Source organism: Hypomesus nipponensis, chromosome 4 (genome assembly GCF_054491055.1).
Source record: "Hypomesus nipponensis isolate SF chromosome 4, ASM5449105v1, whole genome shotgun sequence".
NCBI lineage: Eukaryota > Metazoa > Chordata > Actinopteri > Osmeriformes > Osmeridae > Hypomesus > Hypomesus nipponensis.
Genome location: NC_140364.1, coordinates 11,371,614 through 11,394,275, shown reverse-complemented (window position 1 = coordinate 11,394,275; position 22,662 = coordinate 11,371,614). Strand labels below are relative to the sequence as shown.

The 22,662-nt window shown below is 41.9% G+C and overlaps 3 protein-coding genes and 1 long non-coding RNA gene across 6 annotated transcripts in view; 3 read left to right on the top strand and 1 right to left on the bottom strand.

Annotated features, from left to right (window-relative positions):
* hoxa3a (homeobox A3a) overlaps positions 1-2,249 on the top strand; it is a 30,717-nt gene extending 28,468 nt beyond the window's left edge. For all 3 annotated transcript variants that reach the window (XM_084696529.1, XM_084696531.1, XM_084696532.1), the window contains one exon: positions 221-2,249. In XM_084696529.1, coding sequence (XP_084552655.1) covers positions 221-1,005 — 785 coding nt within the window. In that variant the 3' untranslated portion in view covers positions 1,006-2,249. The remainder of the gene's footprint in view (positions 1-220) is intronic.
* Positions 2,250-2,373: 124 nt separating this feature from the next.
* Positions 2,374-7,355, top strand: LOC146295575 (homeobox protein Hox-A2a-like). Its single transcript, XM_084696533.1, has 2 exons — positions 2,374-5,611; positions 6,225-7,355. The coding sequence occupies exons 1-2, from the start codon at positions 5,248-5,250 to the stop codon at positions 6,989-6,991; spliced, it is 1,131 nt and encodes a 376-aa protein (XP_084552659.1). The 5' UTR covers positions 2,374-5,247; the 3' UTR covers positions 6,992-7,355.
* On the bottom strand, positions 6,771-19,227 carry LOC146295573 (uncharacterized). The gene is made up of 3 exons (XR_014753308.1): positions 19,127-19,227; positions 18,820-18,915; positions 6,771-6,911 (listed from the first exon to the last, which is right to left on the bottom strand). It is a non-coding gene; the product is annotated as an uncharacterized LOC146295573 (long non-coding RNA).
* On the top strand, positions 11,076-12,948 carry hoxa1a (homeobox A1a). The gene is made up of 2 exons (XM_084695480.1): positions 11,076-11,691; positions 12,578-12,948. Exons 1-2 carry the CDS (start codon positions 11,082-11,084, stop codon positions 12,946-12,948), a joined length of 981 nt encoding a protein of 326 aa, XP_084551606.1. The 5' UTR covers positions 11,076-11,081.
* Positions 19,228-22,662: the final 3,435 nt, after the last annotated feature.

The following is a 22,662-nucleotide window of genomic DNA, read 5'->3' as shown; positions in this document are numbered from 1 at the left end:
GCCAGCCAGACCCAGGCCAATTTGAGGTTTCCTGTAGACTAACACACTGTCACCACCAGAAAACGTCCCTTTTATCTCGATCATAATTAATTATGGATTAGGACTATTATTATTTGTTATTGTGGATGGGTGGATCGTGTGCTATCCGATGGATGCATCTTGTCACTGCATGTTTTGTTCTTTTGGGTAAATGATTCACCTTTTTTTTTTTTGCACACAGTTGAAAGTTGCCCTGGAGACAAAAGTCCACCAGGGTCGGCTGCGTCGAAGAGAGCCCGGACAGCTTACACCAGCGCTCAGCTAGTAGAACTGGAAAAGGAATTCCATTTCAACCGTTACCTCTGCAGACCCCGCAGGGTCGAGATGGCCAACTTGCTCAACCTCACGGAGAGGCAGATTAAAATATGGTTCCAGAACCGGAGGATGAAGTATAAAAAGGATCAGAAAGGGGTTGGTATGATGCCCTCTCCCGGAGGACAATCCCCTCGTAGCCCAATTGGCCCGTCTCCTGGAGGAGGCGGTGGAGGATACCTCAATTCTATGCATTCTCTCGTAAACAGTGTACCTTATGAGTCCCAGTCACCAACATCTTACAATAAGCCCCATCAAAATGCATACGGTATGTCCACGTCATATCCCCCTACCTTGAACAATTCCCTCAACTGCCCGCCCACTCAGAAGAGATATCCTGGAACTGACTCGGCCACGCCCGATTATGACGCGCATCCTCTCCAAGGCAACAGCAACTACGGAACGCACTTGCAGAGCAGTCCTGTGTATGTTGGCGGAGGCTACATCGATTCAATGCCTAACTCCGGGCCCTCAGTTTTCGGTCTGACCCATCTCCCGCACCCGCCGTCCACTAATATGGACTACAATGGAGCAATCACAGTGGGAAACAGTCACCATCATGGAGTGTGTGATCCGAACCCGACCTATACAGACCTTACGCCGCACTACTCTCAGGGAAGAATTCAGGAAGCGCCCAAATTGACGCATCTGTAGCCGTGGCGCACCTCGGATCACTCCGCCCATTGTCTTATACCTCCAGACTTATCGCTTTGTTTCTGCGCCTCTTTAACGGCTTCCACGGTCTCTTCTATTCTTTACGTTTTATTAGTTTAATGTGTGAAGTAGTGTAGGAAAACATTCATGTTTAATTATTTCTATATTTTTTCCCATAAGGCCTACAAAAGGCTGTGTAGCCTATGTCTTTATGGACACGTCACCGGCGAGGGCACACGCATAGCCTAGATCTATTTAATCTTTAACTTGTTTCTAAAACGAAAATCAAACAGGGTAGCATATATGAACAAATCTTATGATATTATTTTAATGTGAATTTGTTCGTCATTATTTATCCGCATTTGAAGAATTGTGTTACGCATTTTGTTGCACTTCTGTAAGAATCCTCGAGAACCACGGTCTAGGATTTTGAGGAAACACACTTTTAGAAGGTAGAGGGTTGCAGCTTACGACCTTCCCTGTTTTTGTTCTAATGGACATTCATGTTATTTATTTTGTTCCAAGTAAACTAGAATTCTTTAGTATTATTTGACACTCCCACGCTCTTTGTGTGGGCGAAGGTTAATGGAACCAAGCTTGTTGCCCCGTTCCACCCCTTACCTGTATACACAGGGTCCTCATGAAGACAATGAAATGTTTTTGGTGTTTGTTTCTTCATCGAGGAGGTGTTTAATTTTCTATAGGAATGTAAATCAATTATTCATGCAATAAGTTTGGAAAGAAAATACAACAAATATTTGAAGTTTCTTTATTGGAAAATTAGTTTCAGATAGCATCATTTGTCATACATTCCGTGCTAAATAAATACATTGAAATAGAAATGTACCCTTTCAAATTTAATTGCTAGACCTACAAATACATTTCACAAAATATTAGTTAATAATAATGACAATAATAGTAAATCATGTTCAATTGCAAATTCTTCTAAACCGTTTGGTTTATGAAAGGATTGGTGAATGAGGCCATTTTATTTGGGCAGTAGGTCTATATCTTGACAGAAGGTATCCTAACCGCTTAGCCTACTTTGTATATACATTCATAGGCATAGCATTACATTAAGGTTTCAATATATACTTTGGCAAGTAGTGTGAGACACAATGATTTGAATGGAAATGCAAATAGCTTGAAGTGCATTGCGTGGCACATTAGAAGCTATTTTGGTGTATTCCTTCCCACATCCTATAATAGCGGGTACATCCATAATAATAAAACTGTCAGGAGGACCGTCTGGGGTGTCTGTAAAAAGAGAACACATTAAATGAGAAATCGTTTGATGCTCACATCTAACCCTAACCCTGCACTTCAACGCTAGATACAGATTGACTGGAATCTGGTAGCGTTTGGTTGAATAGGCTACATATGCATATTTTTTACAGTGAGGCATGGATGCAAAATAAATCATAATGTATGGTGAAATGCATGAATCTGTAGGTTATAGGTTACTGCAGATAAATGATTATTAGAGTGTAGTATAAATGCCATACTGTAAACCAGCATATATAAGCTATACGATATCAGAACATATATGGTAAATCAATATTCTGTCCTTTTTGGTATCAGGATTTTGACATCAAGTTGCAAAGCTTTAACTGGCACAAAGTGTGTAACATGTAAAGAAGGCTAGCTTTTTTTGAACGGGTTCTGATTTGTTACTCTCTTGGGGAAGCTGCACATTCCATTTGCACACCATTCTTAAGAAAATAATAATAGTTGAAACGTCCTTTTCTGACTAGGATTTGACAGAAAATATATATATATTTACATATTTTTTAATACATATTTCCCCCCACTATAACTACCCTGTATTTCACTAATTATCAATAGTTATCGAGTGTCTCATAATTAAGACAAAGAAATGTGTTCTAAAAAACTAATAGGTTATTCCGTCGTTTTGCTATATGCAACATTGACTAATGTTACAAGGAAGTAGAGCCTAGGCTATTACTGCTCCTGACATATGGTCAGCAGGGGAACCTAGAACAATTGAAGCATGGTGTGTTGAAGTAGAGGCTCTTGGACCGGGCATGTCTGGATCCTAGAAACACACACACACATATACGCACACACGCAAACACACACTTACACACACACACAGACACACACAAACAGATTTGACCCAGATGTAGGGTCAGTTTCAGGAATTTATAACATTTTACAGCTTTATAAATATAATTGTCCTTCATCCAATATTCTTCTGCAGGGTCTCTAAATCACCCCCTGGTTAAAAAAGTGTGTAGGACAGACGAAGGTTCAGAGAATACTGCCACCCACTCCTTTCCCTTGCACACAAAGCATGTGCGTAATTTAGAAAAAACCCATCGATCTCTTACCCATGTCTCCATGTCCTTTAACACATACCTCTTAAAACCGGTTTGTGGACTAAAACGAAAAAATAAAAAGTTTTGAAAACGCATTAATACTCTTATTAAGGGATATGCCGCAGAAAAAAAATATTGGAGCCGACTCACCATTTGCGCACAGTCGCCCCTCAGGACTGCCAGTGCTAACCGCTTCTGTTGTATTCTTTTATGTCTTATAAACATCCCTCAGGCGACAGAAAAGTTGTGACTGCAACAGAAACGGGTTCTAATCAGAGTGACCAGTGTTTCTGGCTGCTTCCTGGCTCCATTTGATCCGCGGGAGAGTTAGAAGCCTTAAATGTGTTCTGAGGGCACCGAGCTGTCAGACCTTTTGGCGAGTAAGATTGATCGCGCACAGGCTTCCAGCACTCTTTGTTTGGTATATAAGCAATAAACTGAGCTAGGCCTACCACTTCTTTTCCTCCTCTTACTCACTCACCATTCCAGTTATTTGAAAATACAACATGCTGTTGCTGCCTAGTACTTGACGAAAAACATCCTAAATGTGGCTTTCACAGATTATACTGGAAGAGGTTTTAACCAAACACTGGAGTGGGCTCAGGCAATACATATTTTCATTTTGCCTATCTAGTAATAATCTCACAGATATTTCGTTTAAAAAACATAGGCTACGAGAGCCATAGGTAAATCTGACATAATCCCACAGAATATATAGGCTGTTTAATGCTACATTTCTTTAGCATTCAATGGCTTTCTCCTTTCTTGCCCTTGTCCACCCACCACCTTGTCTACCCAGCTCAAACGCCTGCTGTGTCCTCCCCCATCCAGTGAAACCTCGATGGGGTACCTGGAAGATCAAATATAGGCTATTTTCATAGACTTTCGTACCCTGTGTTCAGTAATATCTTATTTGAATGTATCATTTAATATGGAGATGGTTTCCATGCCTACTATATTTGCCTAATGAACCAATGAATCAAGTAACAAGTAATATATTTGCATGGAATATGATGCATTTAGTGTGTTCCCACAAAAATCGATACGCTCTTGAATGTGGTTGTGTGTGTGTGTGAGTGTTTGTCTGTATGCGTGTATGTCAGTCTTTATGTCTGTAAAATTGGGTGTTTCATATGAAGTAATTACAGATCACAATTACTTAGTGTAATAAACGTGCCATAAAATGCGAAGACCGCTGACATTCGAACGTTATGAACCACAAAGGCTGGATGTAGCTGTAGAAAACCTCGCATGGGGTTTGTTGCTGTCAAGAGCTTTCAAGATCAATTATAGAGTGTGTTTTATTCTGACAGAAATCTGACTCAAGATATATGAACGCCTTACTTTGCTAACAACGGTAGGAATAGCATGTAGGCTAGCTACTGGCGTGATTTGTGTGGGGCGGGGGCGTTCTCTTCTGACATTCTCAAACAATAAGAGTAAAGGGACTGCATGAGCCCGCGCACCATAGCTACCGCCTTGTCACACTGTGCGTCGACCATTCTAAAAACACATTTTGCAGCTTTGTGGAGTGTATAGGAGGCAGGTAGAGGATTAACTAATCGAATTTAAGGTGAACATAAAAACAGTCTTCCCCACAGAGAAGGCGTTCTTCTCCAGAGTTTTTGGATCAATCACGCCAACAGTGGCTTCTTTTGATTAAACCCCAAATTGTCATTGGGCAGAAGTAATCATGTGACAGGCAATTCGGTCCAATTTCAACCTTGTCTCCATGAATTCAATAGTTTAACAGTAGCACGGTCCCCAAACGGCCGTAATCAGTGAAATAGAAAAAAAAACACAACTAGAATTTTTAAATGATTTTTTCCTCTCTTTTTCTCACTGAGCCGCAAAATTTATAAAAATACGCGTGAAAACTTTCCTCGGCTCTCAGGGAGCGGAGATGAATTACGAATTCGAGCGAGAGAGTGGATTTATCAATAGTCAGCCATCGCTTGCAGAGTGCCTGACATCTTTCCCCCCTGTCGGTGATTCATTTCAAAGTTCATCAATCAAGAGCTCGACGCTTTCACGCTCGACACTGATTCCTCCTCCTTTTGAGCACACCATTCCCAGCCTCAACCCGGGCAGCCATCCGAGGCACAGCCGGCCCAGACACAGCCCCGATGGATGCAGCCCGCTGCCCACTGCCTCCTTACCCCCGGAGTACCCCTGGATGCGGGAGAAGAAAGCCTCCAAGAAGAATCACCTGCCGACTTCCACAGCAACCGCAATAGCCAGTGGACCTGTGTGCTTCTCGCCGAAAGGTGGGTGTTTTGCTTGCGAAATATTTAGAGATTAAAAGGGGATTGCAAGCAATATAACCCTAGAGCGGTGTTTCTAAACTAGTCAATAGACAACAAAGTTGCTGTGCATATTTGCACGTATGGACGTTGGCATTTTTGCTTATGTAAAAAAAAAAAGTTAGTGTAAAGTTTAGTGCATGTGAAATGATTTATTTGATTTTCTCACTGCCCTTCCTCACCTTGCAGTCGTAGAGTTTTGAAAAGTGACAGTAATGAAGAGTGATGGAGTGCCGTAGCCGAGTGGGCAGCTGGCGCATTCATTAGTAGAGTATAGTCCACACCACACTGGAGCACACTTACTTTATACCTCTGCAGTTTTTGGGTCAAAATTCCTCCAAATGGTGCGTTAATGATTTGTAATTCCGAATTTCAGAAGAGCAAAATCTTACAAAAGCTAAATTAAAGTGATGTGGTTTGAGAAAATAGTTTCAGCGGCCATTTTGCTGCAGTGTCCAATGTTTTATGGTGTAGGTGGTAGTTTGAAAATCAAGGGATAGCTTTGCTTATGTTTTGAAGTGTAAACGTGGCCTAGCTCCGGTTTTTATCTTATACTCTTTTAATGATTATGCTTTAGGATCGCCTGAGATTCTGGAGAGTGGCGGTGGAGGAGGAGGGGGTTCCCGTCGGTTGAGGACAGCGTACACCAACACACAGCTCCTGGAGCTAGAGAAAGAGTTTCACTTCAACAAGTATCTGTGCAGACCGAGAAGGGTGGAAATAGCTGCTTTGTTGGACCTCACCGAGAGGCAGGTGAAAGTGTGGTTCCAGAACCGGCGGATGAAACACAAGAGGCAGACTCAGTGCAAGGAGAATCACAACGGTGAGGGGAAAGGGCCGACTGCCGAGGACGGGATTCATAGCGAGGAGGAAGATGACGAGGACGAGGACTCAATATTCGAACAGAGCCTTAATAGAGAGTCCGGGGCCCTGTTGGAGAGGGAAACCTGCTCATTTCAACAAAATACCATCAGTTCCACACAGCTGCTCCAGAATGTAGGCCATCACAATAGCGAGGCCCAAAGTTATACTACTTCTCCACTGAGCTGCAATGACAAAAATCTGAAACATTTTCCCAACCCGTCACTCACTGTTGCAGGCTGCGTGTCAACAATAGGCCCCGGCACCGCATCTGCCCCGGACAATAGAGCAAGTCCCCCGGCCCTGGACGTTTCAATACACGACTTTCATGTGTTCTCCTCGGATTCTTGCCTTCACCTCTCCGATGCTGCTTCGCCCAGCTTGTCAGAATCTCTGGACAGTCCTGTGGACATAAATACGGACAGCTTCTATTTTTTTTCGGAGTCTTTAACAACAATTGATTTGCAACATCTAAACTATTGAAGTTAATCCTATAAACAAATACATTTTATCTGGAGTATTTACTTAAACTGCAACTCTGGTATTAACCCTCAAGTACATTTTATGGTGGTGTTGTATGACAACCACATCTCTTGTATTGATTAACTGAATTGATTAATACAACTGTCGATTAATACAAGGTAAGAATATGAAAGTACATAATTGAAATACACAATCTGTAGCCTGTACAATTAGGCTAATCAACAACAAAAAACTAACTGTGGAAGCAGAGTGTAAAAGGTAGACCTACAAGTACGAACCTTGCTCATTTTATTTTTCTAAAGCTTGTACAATGCCATGCATATTTTTGTTAGAATACATTTGACTTGCTTCAAGCATCTTGCAATTTTGTGTTTGGTTATTGTGTTCAGTTTTTTAAAATCTCCTCTAAAGGTCTAATCTTCAAATTAATCAATTGTTTTGAAGAACGGAGAGGAGAGGGCATGTTAAATGGAAACAACAACTCTAATTCAAAATCCTGGGATGGGCACATTCGACTGAGTAGCGTATTACGCCTAATTTATTGTATCGTGTTGCATAGTGACATAGTGGATTAATTTGAAGATGAGAAATACATGCCTATATGAAGCCAAATATGTGTTGCCATATCTTTATTCATCACCTATATCCGTTCTTTAATTAATACGTTTTAGTTGGCCTATATAATGATATGGTAGACATGTGCTAATAAGCATTAATATTCTAGGCACGCACCAACACACGCATATCTTGCTGAAATTAGAAAGACCAGGCTAGCGCTAGCCGATGTTGTGCAGGCCCCAAGTCTTTGTCCCTAAAGACTCTGTCCGAATGCTAATCTATAGAACTAATCCTGGCTACATTTAGTCTCTAATTTGTAAATGTGTTTTTATGAGTTAGCAGAATAGTGAGTATCTTAAGATAGCATAGCAAAGCCTCCTTCGTTCGTGTATGTGTGTGCGTGTGTGTGTGTGTGTGTGTGTGTGTGTGTGTGTGTGTGTGTGTGTGTGTGCGTGTGTGTGTGTGTGTGTGTAGACATGCCCGAGCCATGTTTGCTTTCAGGAGCTCATAAATCACCGCGTGTCACGAATGAGAAGGGCATTGAAGAGACCAATTGCGATGTAGTATGCACAAATAAAAACCCTCTTACAACTTCATATGGGATTCGCGATTCGGGGCCAAAAAGGCCGAACCCTTTTAAGCGTTTGGTAATAATTCATTTTTATAGCTGTTCAAACATGGCGCGGCAGCAGAAAGCGTGGTAGTAATAGCATTTTGCCCCCGCTGCTCACTCATTTCAAAGTAGACTCATTCAAAACAGACAGCTCCAGGTCGAGCCATGTTAGGCTCCTGATACATTTTCAACTTTTACATTTTCTTTAAGTAGCTTGGATGTCCTAATGAACCACAATGAACATTTATTGAAATGGGCTTAGGCTATTTGGTCACGAGGCCAGTGAGAGAGTGTTTGTCTGTTCTAAATGTGGAGATATATTTGTAGGCTACTATTCACCGTGATGAAGAATTATTTCATGTTTTCTTTAAGTGAAATTGTTATAGTATTTTGGAAATTCTGATTTAGGACTGTATCTTAGACTACTCGTAGCAACACCAGATGCAATTTAGAACAACATGCATGAGTTAGTCCATTCAAAAATGTAGTCAACTGCCACGTTTTAGAAATTGTAGGAACGTGTACCTACTAGACCTACTAGAAAGTGTATAAGGTGGACAATTATCCATTTAGTAGTATTTTAGCTGAGCACTCGATTGTGTCATGCTTCTACATATGGATGTTATATATTTATGCGTAGCTTGTAGGCCTATCTATTTTTGTAGGGTTAGAGTTTGTTGTTAAGCGTTCCTCTCCAAAGACCATGTAACAAAATCATTCCGAGACAATGCGTCCTTTCTCTTCCTATACATTTCGACCACGCACAAAGACCACTGGAGAAGTTTCACAGCCCGGCAAAGTTTCGACAGCTAGGGGACTATCTGAGCCCACGCACTATGCATTGTGGGAAAGGAAAGCTGTCAAAAGAGGATGGGACAAGAACGGGGGTGGGCTGGGGGGTTATGGGGCCTGGTGGTAATGTCAGAGGACTAAAGACTGCCCAGTATGTTTAAATTAGCATTATGCAGGCTAGTAGGCTGACTCTCCTGATAATGTAAATACCCGGAATTGCTCTTTTCATCCAATAGGGGCGCCAATCCTACATTTCCTTCTCATTGCTGGTTCCACATTTGTTGTGAAATTCCAGAGGTTATATACTTGATGTGAGAACTTGTAGAATAAGATATGAGCATTTGTAGAACAAAAATTGGAACTTGTGTGTTTATGTTCACATGTATACAATAATCACACTCGAGCGAGCTGAATTTGAAGTAAAAACAATTATAAAATAAAATTCACGAGAGCTGTGAAAGACAATGTGTAAACTTAAAGGTCTATGTTGACATTTTCAGGCCTACCCAAAATATTCACACACTCGTGTTCTGAATGTGTTCATTTATATTTAGGCCTAATAAATGCAATTACAGCTGCAAATTTGTAGCCTAATCCAACATTTACATATGTAAATATGTAGGCTAAATCGTTAAAAAAAAATCAGCACAATTTACAGAATTACAACCTCTGGCTTTGGTTATTGAATCTTCACAAAAATATGTGTGTGTGTACTTGTGAATGTGTGTGTGTGTGTGTGTGGGGGGGGGGGGGGGGGGCGGAAATCAGAAGCCGTTTTCCGGTTGGATGCTGACGGTGACAGACGTTTTTTCGATCCGCCATGGCACAATAGGTCACACCGTTTCTTCCCAAATCTTTGTTTTGGTAGATTAGTAGCCTACTGTGATTACAAAACTATAACGGAAGACACCAAAAACGTCACATTCCTTATGACGTGTAGCTAGGTTAGTAGCAAATGAGAGTGAATGCGCACTTTGGCTAACCTTAACTATGTAGACAGACATGTAGCCTATACCTATATCTATCATCAATAGTAGGCCAGTCGGATCAATATTCAGATGCCTCACCCATATTTCAACTGCTTTGTCTATTGAAAGCGCAATTCCTAACATACATTTCTACAATAGATGTAGGCTATATGATGAGATGATGGACATAACCAGCCCACGTTCATACCTATAGGCTTTGTAGGCTACATAAAGACTTCATTCGCTCAATTAAATGAGCTGATCACGGTATAACTACTGAATACAGGAGTGAAATCAGAGTAGCAGGCATTAATAACTTACAGACTAGCCTAGATGGTGCGTCCGTAACGTAGTAAGCCATTGTTACATAGCCTAAGTATAATTCAAGTTCACCTGTCACCTCCCCTTAAGTAGCTGCTTCCGCACGCATGTGCCGCCTAGCAGCAGGATCACTGTCCACGATGGATAACTATATGGCTCACCCAAAGAAAACAATGAGGTGTATAGTCAACCCCCCCGCCCCCCCGCCACACACAAACCGACAGACAGACATAGATAGGCCAACAAGCATACATACATACATACATACATACATACATACATACATACATACATACATACATACATACATACATACATACATACATACATACATACATACATACATACATACATACATACATTCAAAGGCTACACACCTCCAAAAGGCAACCGTACCTGCAACGGTGAGGATTGTTCTAGTGTCGAGTGTAAAATGTCGTTCCCTGTAGACATCCAAGCAGGGTGCTTGTTTGGCTTTCTCAGCTTTCCATGCAACCTCATGGCCGTCCACTGCCGTCTGCTTCGCAGCTCATTGTTTGCTCGACCAATACATTAGCACACACACGCGTCACCTTGATCGACGAGCGCTCGGAATTTAAATACCCACTCAAACACCGATCTGTCACCGCTAAGGGGATCAGAACAAACACCTCACTGGCTGACCCGGGCCCACGTGACCGCCACTGTTCATTGATATCGTCCCCTAGTGTCCCCCTCCCTCATCTGATAACAGAGTGACTCGGTAAAGGTTGGCACGGTCACCAAGGGTGAGAGAGAGGAGAGTCATCACACGGGGCCTGTTTGGACGGTCCCTCAGTTCCACAGAGACGATGCTATAATGAGCAGCTTCTTAGATTACTCGGTGATGAGCGGCGACGGCGGCTCATGCTCTGTCAGGGCTTTCCACTCTGACCACGGAATTACCACTTTCCAGTCGTGTGCTGTTACTGTTAATAATTGCAGTGGGGATGATCGCTTTATACCAAGCAGGGCTTCCCCTGATGGCCTCCCTCAACAGCCCGGATCCTACCAGTCCACACCCGGATCTTTAAGTATTGCGTATGGGGCTCACCCGACCTGTGCCTCAGGATACGGGCCCCAAGGTTTCTGTACTAGCTATAATCATTACGCGCTAAACCATGAAGTGGAATCTGCGGGGTTCCCTCAGTGCGCCCCGTTAGTGTACTCCGGAAACATCTCTTCTTCAATGGTTCCACAGCATCGTCAAGGTTACGGGGGTGCGTCTTTAGGTCAGCTCCAGTACTCACACGCCACTTACGGGGGCGTGCACGAGCAGGCAAACCTAGCCCCTTTTACAGGGTGCTCGAACCCGCTGTCCCCACTGCACACGACCCACCTAGACGCGTGCTGTTCACCCCTGTCCGAGGCCGCGTCCTCCGCACAGACCTTCGATTGGATGAAAGTTAAGAGAAACCCTCCCAAGACAGGTGAGTGCAGAGAAAATAAGTGTCACCATATCACATGTAAGGTGGCCTTCATTCGACGCTAGCCATATAATTGTCGAAAAGGGCGGCACGTCCGAAGCCGTACAGTTGGCCAAACTGTTGCGTGAGACCTAGGACGTTCATCTGTCTGCAATGGGGCTCTGTCGAGTATAAGGATATTAAATTAGACAGGCCTGTGTTAACACCTGGACCGCCTGAGAGGACTCCCAGAATGTTAGGTGTAAAAAGCAAATAACTTTTTGAATAAATGCTACCATACTATCAGTATTTTGCTGAGGATAACTGTGCCTTTCACAGCCACCTCCGTCACAGTGACAGTAATGACGCTTGTGATTAATACCATATAAAGTAAGTTAACATGTTAAAGTAGTATTTCAACATAGTCACATGTCTTTGAATCTGGATTTATAATTCATATATGCCAGGCCTCAGACTGCCCCACCTGCGTTTTTATATACACGTGTTTACTCACTATAAACTTATAAAACTAATTAATAAAGCACTTAATACATACGCATCCGAATTATTTTGAACACTAAGAGTTTAATTATATATAGTGGTATGGCAGACCGGTGTGGCAAGGGGCTACTTGATTCCTGGTGGTCCCAATGTTAGGGCATGTGGGTACACTACTGTTTTATGATAAGATTCCACTCTCACCCCAAGTGTCTCTTAATCTGAGGTAAGAATCTGATGCATAACGGTTTTACAGGTGAAGAGACTTTAGACAGTCAGGTGTTCTTTGAACTGTGAACATGACTTTTGATTGTTACAATATCTCGAACATAAACTGAGAGACAGTATACTTGTAGTGACCAATTAGTAACCACATGTTCTTTATATAACCATGTCATTATTCTTTCCACAGGACGGTCAGGGGAGTACGGCTTTGGGGGTCAACCAAACACTGTCAGGACCAACTTCACCACCAAGCAGCTAACAGAGCTCGAGAAGGAGTTCCACTTCAACAAGTACCTGACCCGCGCCCGGCGCGTGGAAATAGCTGCAGCACTGCAACTCAATGAGACTCAGGTCAAAATCTGGTTCCAGAACCGTCGAATGAAACAAAAGAAGCGTGAGAAGGAAGGGTTGTTGCCGACCAAAGCCCCTGCATCCGACCCTGGTGATAGCGAAAAAACAGATGACGCGGGGTCAGAGAAGTCCCTCTCTGCCCCATGCACTCCGTCTCCTGCCGCATCAACGACTTCCTCTGGGGCTGACCCATATTCCTCCAGCTAAAGAGCCCTAATTGTCGATATAAAACTGGCCTGAATATACCAAAGATGCGGTTCCACCATATCAGGCTGTAAGTCATTTACTGATTTGGTTCAACGAACCTAGTCATGGGATGACTAATGCACTATTTTGGACTTTATAAGGGACTACGTGGTCAATTTATGTTGTTTTTAAAAAGCCAAGTACAAGGACAACTATAGCCAGAATGTGGTTTCAGTTGTTTAGATTTCCTCCACATCCACATAGATTGTCATGGTGCACAGTGATACCTCATATATCTGATGCTGTTTCTCTACAGAGCTGCACAAATAAACGAATGACTCATAAGCATCAATATATTGTGTGATATGGGTCACTGTTTTGTGTGCAATACTGACGTAGAACAATTGGCTGCACTGAAAAATACATTTTACCACCACGATCAGCTGAAGTAACTCGTGTGTTCTTCAATCCTTTTAAGAAACTCCGTCGTGTTCAACCGTGTTTCCCATTTGTGTTTGTATACCGTCGCGAGTGTCAATCTGAGTGTATTGTGTAAGGTTTGCATGATGCTGAACACTTTAATGTATGAATGGACGCTGAGTTTTATCAGTGTGGAGCGACCGATGACATGTAACCTACTGTGGTAAGCTTCTGTCTGTTACTATTTAATCAAATTTTGAGCACATATAAAGTGTTTTTTTGCGCGCGATGTTTACGGGTCAAATGATATGTATTAAAGTGCTTTTGCCTCTGTGAGACCTGAGCATGTAAATTCTTATTGTGGTGCAAGTGTCCGGGGAGCCTGCCTCAACGAGTCATTTGATTCGTCATCAAGTTTTGGGCCATATCAGAGGAAAGACCCAGATTGCTTTTATGCATTATGAGAGGCACATGCTAAGTAACATATGAAAAGTAAACTGAAACTGAGAGAAGCATGCTAATCTCTGTGCTATAGGCCTATATTTCTCGATTTCATCGGGAACATCCGTAGATGGGACGGTAGTAAACGCCATTTGAGAATAACTAGATTTTCGTGGGCTATGAATGTAGACTAGGCCTATGCGTGAACAAGTAGACTACAAGTATTCGTTTTAACGGCATAATAACTGGATACAACCACATGAGCATACTTTACGCATGGCAGGACAAAGGCTGCGAATGTATGCAGCCGTGTGTACTCCAGTCCCAAGGGGTAGAACATTATTGGCATAATAAAGGTATGTTTATCCACGGAAGGGATGAGAGCGTCATTCGCGATGACAACCTTATCGAGTCATTGGCTAATTGAAAGGACAAAAAAGAAAGCCATTGATTAAAACCTCCAGGGCAGGCTTTTGGCAAGTAAGAGCCGCCGTCTTTATGTCAGTGTCGGTGTCAAGCGCCTCAAGGAACGTCGAGGTGTCATCCCCACCTAACCAGGTCTTCCTGAGCAGAGACATTCACAAAGATCGCAGAATTTCCACCCCGTGACAACTTTAGGTCAACACATCTCTTACACCCCATGTCACTGTAACCTAACTCTGTAGTAAGCATCAGCATCTCCCCTTGACATGCTGTACATGTAGGCCTATGCATGTGTCTTTCTATTTTATTGTGATCCCTATGAACTACATAATAGAAATTATTATGAGCTTATGCTTAAGAGTGAAATAGCCTACTGTGATGCTTGAACCTATAATCTACCTTTCAAAGCTACACTCAAGGATCATGACCTTGACTGTGATTCAATCTCTCCTTCTTCCACACTGCTTCTTAAACTGCTGATAGGCCTTTTCACCCCCAAAAAAACGTTTCACTGCCCATATGTCTTTTATGTTTTATTCCTCGTGCACAGGATTCGTCTCAACCCTACCATGAAAGGAAACGCGAGACTGAGATCCAGTGATTAATGACATACTTTTACCTTGGATCCACCTGCGCTGGCTGCTATTGTAACCCGGGTCTGCTCGCTCGCATTTCCGGACAGTTGTTCAATGCAACAGCAGTGTCACGGGACAGTGTACGTAAGTGATGCTGTTTTTACTTATTTTATGAATCTATAAATTGACTAGAATCTTTTTTTTTTGTATCTGTTTCTATTCCTGCCCAAAGTCTTCAAAGATTGTGGTTCAACGTCGACTTTGACTTTCGTGGTAAACTTTTAACCTCTGCAGAACTAAACCCCCAGTTTACCCTCATTGTTCAATCTGGTTGTATCAGTGTAAATAATTTTTTATGTACACAGACTTGTAAGGTGCTTGATGTTTTGTGTCAAACCTTTACCTAGAACCGTGATTTTGATCAATTGTTTGTCAAAAAAATCCTTGCTTTATCCAATGGAATATAGCCTACAGGTTTTGTCAACAAAAAGTTTCAAAGAGTCGACTTGATTAGGTTATTTGTAGCCAATGCAAAATACCCACAGTTATGGTAGCTACATAAAAAATGTGTTTCAACAAATGTAATACGCATAAGGTAAATGATTAGATGGATAAGTTAAACTAACAAAAACATTTAGATGTAACGAAGCCTAATAGCTGCAGGATTACAGATAAGGAATGTACAGTCTGTGCGACTAACTTTGCTCCACTCTACACACTTCAACACTGGCCTAAATTAAAGCCTGTGGTTCTAAAGGGTGTTTCACTTAACAATGTAGGGTTTAAGTTCCGGTTTGGGTTGCTGACGCAGGGCTCGTGAGCACGAAATAATTAACGCGATTAGGTGTTTGGGCCTGTTGAAGCTCAAATGATGTAAAAGGCAGATGATAGACCAGGATGTTTTTTTATTTTTATATGTATATATATATATATATATATATATATATATATATATATATATATATATATATATATATATATATATATACACATTTCAGGCATTCGAGGTTATTTGCAAATATTAGGCTTTAATTTCATAACTATGGGCTGAGTCAAAGCAAGTTTGATTCGGCCGAGTTCGTTTGTATTTGACAGTTCAAACAGTTTTGTTGACACAAACAATCTCTAATGACCGTTTGTATTATTCAACATGGCCTATATTCCATTTGGTGTTATATTCCCAGTATTATAATCGGAATCCGAGTACAGCTTGAACTGGTAATATCGAGGCAATAGGCCTATGAGAGCTATACCCTATTGGAAAATGTATCTAAATTTGTCAATATTAGATCTACAATACAACGTCTTGGTTAATTGTTTTGAAAACCCCGAGTTTGTAATGTACATTCATCTGCTACCAAGTTGCACCTAATGTGCATCTAAAGCCTGTACATTTATTCAAATATTCAATGTGTTTTGGAAATGAAGGGCGCTCTAAAGATATTTATTTTCGTGTCGGTAAACTGTCAATGTTTTTGACCTAACATTGCCTTTGCCTCAAACCTAGTGCTTTGTATTTTTTATTAAAGCTATAGCACTGAAAAACCGTAAAAGTAAGTGAGCAACAACGATTCGACTGATTGAATCAGAAACATGGCTTCTTTCCTATGGTCATAGGGACCCTCAAAAGCAACGGCGGGTTCATCCCGCCTGGACAACGTTTCTCTCTGAGTTTGTTGTCACAGCAGCCTCACCAAAACAACAGCTTACAGACCAAAATGGGCAAACATTACAATATAGCTCTAAAAGTGTGTTTGTAAAGCAACATACTGTCACCTTAAAATGCTTGAATGACCTCAGCATATTAAAAAGGGCGATCAAGACGATTTAGTTCTTCAACGGCCAGATTCTGATGTGTTTTTGCAATTCATGGTTTCAATTAGGTTAGGGAATAAACATTGTTCGAAGACAGATGTCTGACATAAACCATTAGGGCCTCTTAAAGGAGGAATATACTTTCAAAGCTTTCAGTTTAGGAGGTGACGCAGACTATATAAATAGAGAAATGCTTTATCATACGTCCAAGAATATAAGGGACAATTAGTACTGGCCCGATCTGGATGACGAAACCCAAGCAACTTTACCCTTCAAAAATGTGTAAATAGCAGAAACCAATATCCCTTCAAAATATTATAAATACATTTTGCATATCATTGCATATCGACAAAACTTTATGTTGCATTAAAATACACTATTTTTTTGTATTTTTTTTTTTTTGGGGGGGGGGGGGGGTCGTGCTCAGCAATATTGGAATGTGAACTAGTCTAAACCTGCATTTGTGAAGGCATAACACCAAATGCATTTTATTGGTAGCTTAGTTACAAAGCAAATAGTAATAGCAATTGATGTTGATTTTATCACAATAAAGCCCTGATTAGATCTGAAGTCTTTGAGCTCTTTGTAAAAACATATTTATCAATTAGGCCTGAATAAATAGGCAATAAAATGTAACAACAATTATAAACTATGAAGTTTAATGTTTTAGTTTACATTTGATATTTTTCGATTTTTAGACCACGTATTTATTACATAATTTTGTGTCTTTGCTTCTTTCAACATATGCATTTAGTTTTTACTCATGTTAATTTGACTGAATTACAACAAAGAATACCATTTCCACAAATGTAACCTTATTCGGTTAAAATCCGACTGTAAGTCCAGTGACATGATGGAGCCTTAGGAGTCAATGCTCCTCAGCAGAACATTTTTGTGCTTTGCAGTTTACTACAAATAATCAAAATCTACAGATCTATTTTCAAGCGTCTAACTCCCTTTTACCTCTTTTTCAATGTGGGCTTTTTCATTTTCTTCTTGGTGCTTTTCCCTAAATGTTTACTTCACAAGAATGATTGAGTGAGACTCACATGAGGAAGTCGTTGTGGACCTGTTGTGTGGTCTGGTGGGGAACAGATTTGTCCAGCACCTCTTTGAGCATCATGTATAAACTGCTATTCTTTTCTCTGTTAGTTTCTTGGCCTTTAGAAAGAGAGATTGTTTGAATCTTTTTTTGTCACTACTCGGCCAACTGCAGTGTACAGTTGTGGTTGGTGACGTAAGATGTTTTTTTTACTCACACTCTTTTGTCCTTGGGTTAGAGTTAAAGTATGGTGCAAGATTTTGTGGTTTTGCGGTTTTAACTTAATCACATTATTAACCTATGTCAAAAATCCAATTTCAGAAATTGTATTAACTCGTCCTAACATACACACTTGTTCAGTGTGTGTATGTGTGTGTGTGTGTGTGTTCGTGTGTGGAGGGGTTGGGGGTTGGGGTTAGAATGATGTTTCAGAGAACCTAACCATGAAACCTTCACAGAGACAGACATGACAGTGTGTGTGAACGAGAGAAAAAATACATTAAGAGAGAGAGAGTGGGAGAGAAAGAGAAAAAGAAAGCAAAGCCAAACAGGGCCCTATTTCAGACATACAAATGTGGAACAGACATACCAGAGTCAGGGGAATGGACCGTGAGCTCTCACAGAGAGGAAAGAGACAGCGTGAGAGAAAGACAGAGGAAAAAAAGGAGAAGAGATCGCAGTGCTGTTATCTGAAATACCAGTGATAGCCCACAAAAAGGAGGGTGAGTCATACCCCCCCACACACACACACACACACACTTACACTCACATCGCAAAAACAAAAGGCAGCACAAGAAAGCCAATAGAAAGTTAGACAGAGACAATGTGATGTCATGTCTCTGTATTGCTAAGTCGACAACGGCCATGTTGACACGAGGCAGTTGTAGTATTATGCTGCACAGATTGCTTCATGAAAATGTCAGCAGCTATTTATGCTCATCGTTCATGTGAAAAATTTCCATAGGTCTGCAACAGGGTATGCTGTCATGTAAACCTTGTTTTCTGTGGTAATGGTTTGGGTTTTAGGCATTCAACTCTGATGGTCTGAGTGATTATGTTTCAGGGTTTCATTCCATCTCTCCAAACATTTGGCCTTGCCAGTCAGTCAGACAGACAGACAGACAGACAGGCAGACAGGGGCAGACAGACAGACAGGGGCAGACAGACAGAACTCACTCATCAAGATAGTCTAGTTATCCGCACGTCAGCAGTCAATTGCCCCTCCCATTTGATTGGCAGCCAAAATGAATTCCTTCATCGACAGATACGTGTCTCCGGGTGTCAATGCAGGGATTGCAAGTAAGATGGCGGAAAATAAAGAGAAAGAAAGAGAGATGTCATCATGTTGTTGCACGCTGTCAATGTTCTGCACTTGGGCAGGAAATGCTTTGAGAAATTGTTGTGTTTTTTCTTGTAAGAATAATACTTCAGAAACTCTACCTAGACATAGATTACAATACAGATCATCAGGATTCATTCTCACCTTTTTGAATATTTTAAGAATATAGTCAGGTCTTACTCTGAGAAGGTTAAGATATTTCCTCCGTCAGTGCTGTATTGTCCTTTGGTCCACACAGAATTGAGGTATTGAAGAACAGAGAAAAAATAATTAGGGTAGGGGCCGTTTGTTAAATGTCTGAGGCCCAGCCTGCCTGGACGAGGATGTTGTAGTGAGAGGAGGAGGGTGGGGTGCAGAAGTGTCATGCAGGATTGTGGAGGAAAGAGTATTACGTATCGACTATTATTTTAGTTAACTTTAATGCAGGGAAAGTTTCAGAAAGGAAGAGAGATTAAAAAAGGATGAGACGAGAAACAGCTTGAAGCCCATTTGGAGTAGTAAAAACATCAGGCAGAAAGGGAAAGAAATCAAAAGAAAAGAATGTTGCTTGGTAAGTAAGAAAATGAAACTGTGGAGAAAACAAGAAAGAGCGTTATGAAAAGAGAATGAGAGTGGGAGAGAAAGAGGTGAAGGAAGAGAGGGAGAGAGAGTGAGTGAGAAAGAGAGAGAAAGAGAAAGAAGAGGGCCACTGGAATAGATTCAGAGAGGTCCATCCATCACAAATGTCCCGACCTATAGTTGACCCCACCATGGCAGCCAATGAGGCGTCATCCTCTCCCCACCCCACACAAACACACACTCGCACACACACTACAAACACACATACTCACGCAAACACAAAAACACACACACACATACTCACACAGAGGGGATCGGGTATCTGTGGTGCTGAGTAGAGTGTGGACACTCTCTTTGTGTTGCCTATCGTCGCTTCCCAGAATGCTTTGTTTTTATGTGACTAATGTGAGTACCAACACCTGACAGACAGGCAGATCCTCCTACGCCACACACAATTCACCCCCACCCCTGCCCGCCTCAATCCACCCTCCCACTCCCACATACACACACATACAAGTCCACCATACATCAAGATTTACTGCTCGGCACCTCGTAGACGTTTTTAATGATTGTGCAATTGTCTTATAGGTGTGTTTTGTACGGAATAATAACAGGAACCTGCCAGTTGGTGATCAGGCTTGCTAAAACATGCATTGAAGCCCTATCACAGTGTAAATGGTTTACAATGATTGGAACACTGCAACACTCTGGTCTCAACAGCACACCCGAGTGTCTGTTTCCCAACTGCTGTGGAAACTTGACAGGTATGTCACACTCCGTGAAAAAGCCCTCAAGGAAATCATTGCTTAAATGTTGGACTGAGAGAGTCTGAAAGAAAACAGTAGTCAAACGTGCGCACACACACACAAACACAAACACACACACACACATCCTTAGGGGACAGCTAGATTTCAGCACTTCAGATTAAACATCTCCATGTCAGAGAGTTCTGTGAGCGTTTGGTTTTGCCTTGAGGGGACGTGATGGCGATTGTCGGATCGTTTGAGCTCACCTGACACAGTTTTTACCTCGGAACAGTACCAGAGCTTGACCTGTCAGTCTGTCTCTTCACAAGAGGAACGGACCTCGTGTGCATTGTGACACAAGCGCCATGGAAACACAATATGTCCGTGATTAGGGACCAATTTGTGTGTTAACTGACAGACTTTTGAGCCTTGGTCCTCTTTGATGGTTTACTGTTGCTTTGACAGGTGGTTTAGCACAGGGGGAGGATGGGAAAATGAGTGGGACGGTACATGTCGTAGCTTGGCAGGATTCCCGTCGGTACTTGGTAGCCCTGGGACGTTCTTACAATATTTGGCATGCTTCTCAGTACCAATACTACAATATAATGTAGAATGCCAGAAAAATATTTAGCATGTCCCAATACGTAGTATGTCAACTGCAGTATGCCAAAAATACAAGAATGTCCTAGTGCAAGCCAGCATACTTTTCTGGCTATTTTGAACCAAAATCCTCCGCACAGCCGAAGGTATGTCACATCTACTGAACCACATACAAAGTAACAACAGCATAACTCTCCTGGTTGCCCTTCAACAGAACTATGAGTGCCTCTGACTAGCTCGACAAATGGCATTTTTTTCAAGGTAAAAAATGTAACACCAGACGATTTTTCAACAATGTTCAAATTATGCGCAACAAACTGTGACAGATGAGTGAGAAAGAGCGTCTATATTCAAGGCACACTGGAATGATGAAGTGGTACGTCCCAATTGAATGCACATTGTATGCAACAGTACAGACTTTGAAAGGGCAGCTACACTACGTACTGCAGGGAAAAGGAATAAGTGCAATTGGGGATGCAGGGCTAGAGTTTACGTGGTGAAAGTTACTGATACTAATACTTGCTTTTGATTGCCTCTAATGAGTAAGTCTGGTCACTAAAATAAAACCTCACCTATTGGAAATATGAAAGTTATTAAATGCATAAGTTGGCATTAACATATCCAAAACATAATTATTCTTCGATCAATGATAAACTGTTATTCTACTTCAAGAAACATCCGGAATTGCATTTCCTTCAGCTGTACTTAAAAGTTTGAAAGAACATCATGGATAAGAACATACAGAAGTTCGTGAGTTGTAACCATTGTTTACTCTGCCACCTACACGTGTCAGTGTAAGTAATATATCAGTGACAGGTGGGAGGTTTTAGTGTAACTCTAAGCCTCTCGTTTGTAGTAACCCTCCCTTGGGCGGCAGCCCAGTGTGTGAGAGAGAAACTATGCAGAGATAACTGGAGCCTGTCCCTCTAGGCTGTGGCTTCATTTCCAGCACTGGATCATCAACTTACTGTCATTCAAGTCATTTGTGTCAAAAATTATTTGCTTATACTGTCATTATCGGGATGCAGTTTATTTAGGTTGCTTGGGATAATTGAACTGCTGAAGTTTAGATCTTGAGATGGATCAAACTGAGTCAGGTTCGTTTGCTACATTTCTAGCAGTGAAACATCTGGAGAACGTTCCAAGCATTTGTTTCCCATGTGGTGCATTGGCTATCCCTCGCACCAGGCACAGTGTGACTGTCTTTTCTCTCAGTGTTGGTGCTAAATCCATCACAGACAACATTACTCAGAGACTACTGAAACAGGATGTATGTGTGAGAGTCTCACTAGCTTCAAGCTGCCGTCTGTGTATGATAACTAAAAAAACGGAAGTGTGTATCCGACTCTACCATTGACACAATGTTGGTGTGCACCTGAAGGATTTTGACCTCTCCAAGTCCACCCGTTCACCTGAAGACAGCTGGACTGTCAGCTCCCCCTTCTCATCCTCCTCTCCTCGTCCTCCTGTCCTCTCCTCGTCCCCCTGTCCTCTCCTCATCCCCCTGTCCTCTCCTACCCCTCCTCCCTCCTGCTCGTTATCATTTGAGGCCCGTAGGGACCCTCCTAATGACAGCGCTTGTCTATAACATCGTCGTCCGAGGTTGTACGTGTGTGTGTGTGTGTGTGTGTGTCTATGTGTGTGTGTCGTAATGACAGCGCCTGTCTATAACGTCGTGTCCTGGCAGGGATCATTCGCCTTCCTCCACCCCCCCCTGTCTGTTGTCCGGTGTCACCCGTGTCCGCGTGGACGATGATGTGATCTTTAGTCTCCCTC

Excerpts from the sequence above, each read along its gene's own strand:
- hoxa1a (XM_084695480.1), top strand. The coding sequence starts at position 11,082 with ATGAGCAGCTTCTTAGATTACTCGGTGATGAGCGGCGACGGCGGCTCA. Across the intron at positions 11,692-12,577 it reads GAGAAACCCTCCCAAGACAG|GACGGTCAGGGGAGTACGGC; the intron begins GTGAGTGCAGAG and ends TTCTTTCCACAG.
- LOC146295575 (XM_084696533.1), top strand. The coding sequence starts at position 5,248 with ATGAATTACGAATTCGAGCGAGAGAGTGGATTTATCAATAGTCAGCCA. Across the intron at positions 5,612-6,224 it reads TGTGTGCTTCTCGCCGAAAG|GATCGCCTGAGATTCTGGAG; the intron begins GTGGGTGTTTTG and ends ATTATGCTTTAG.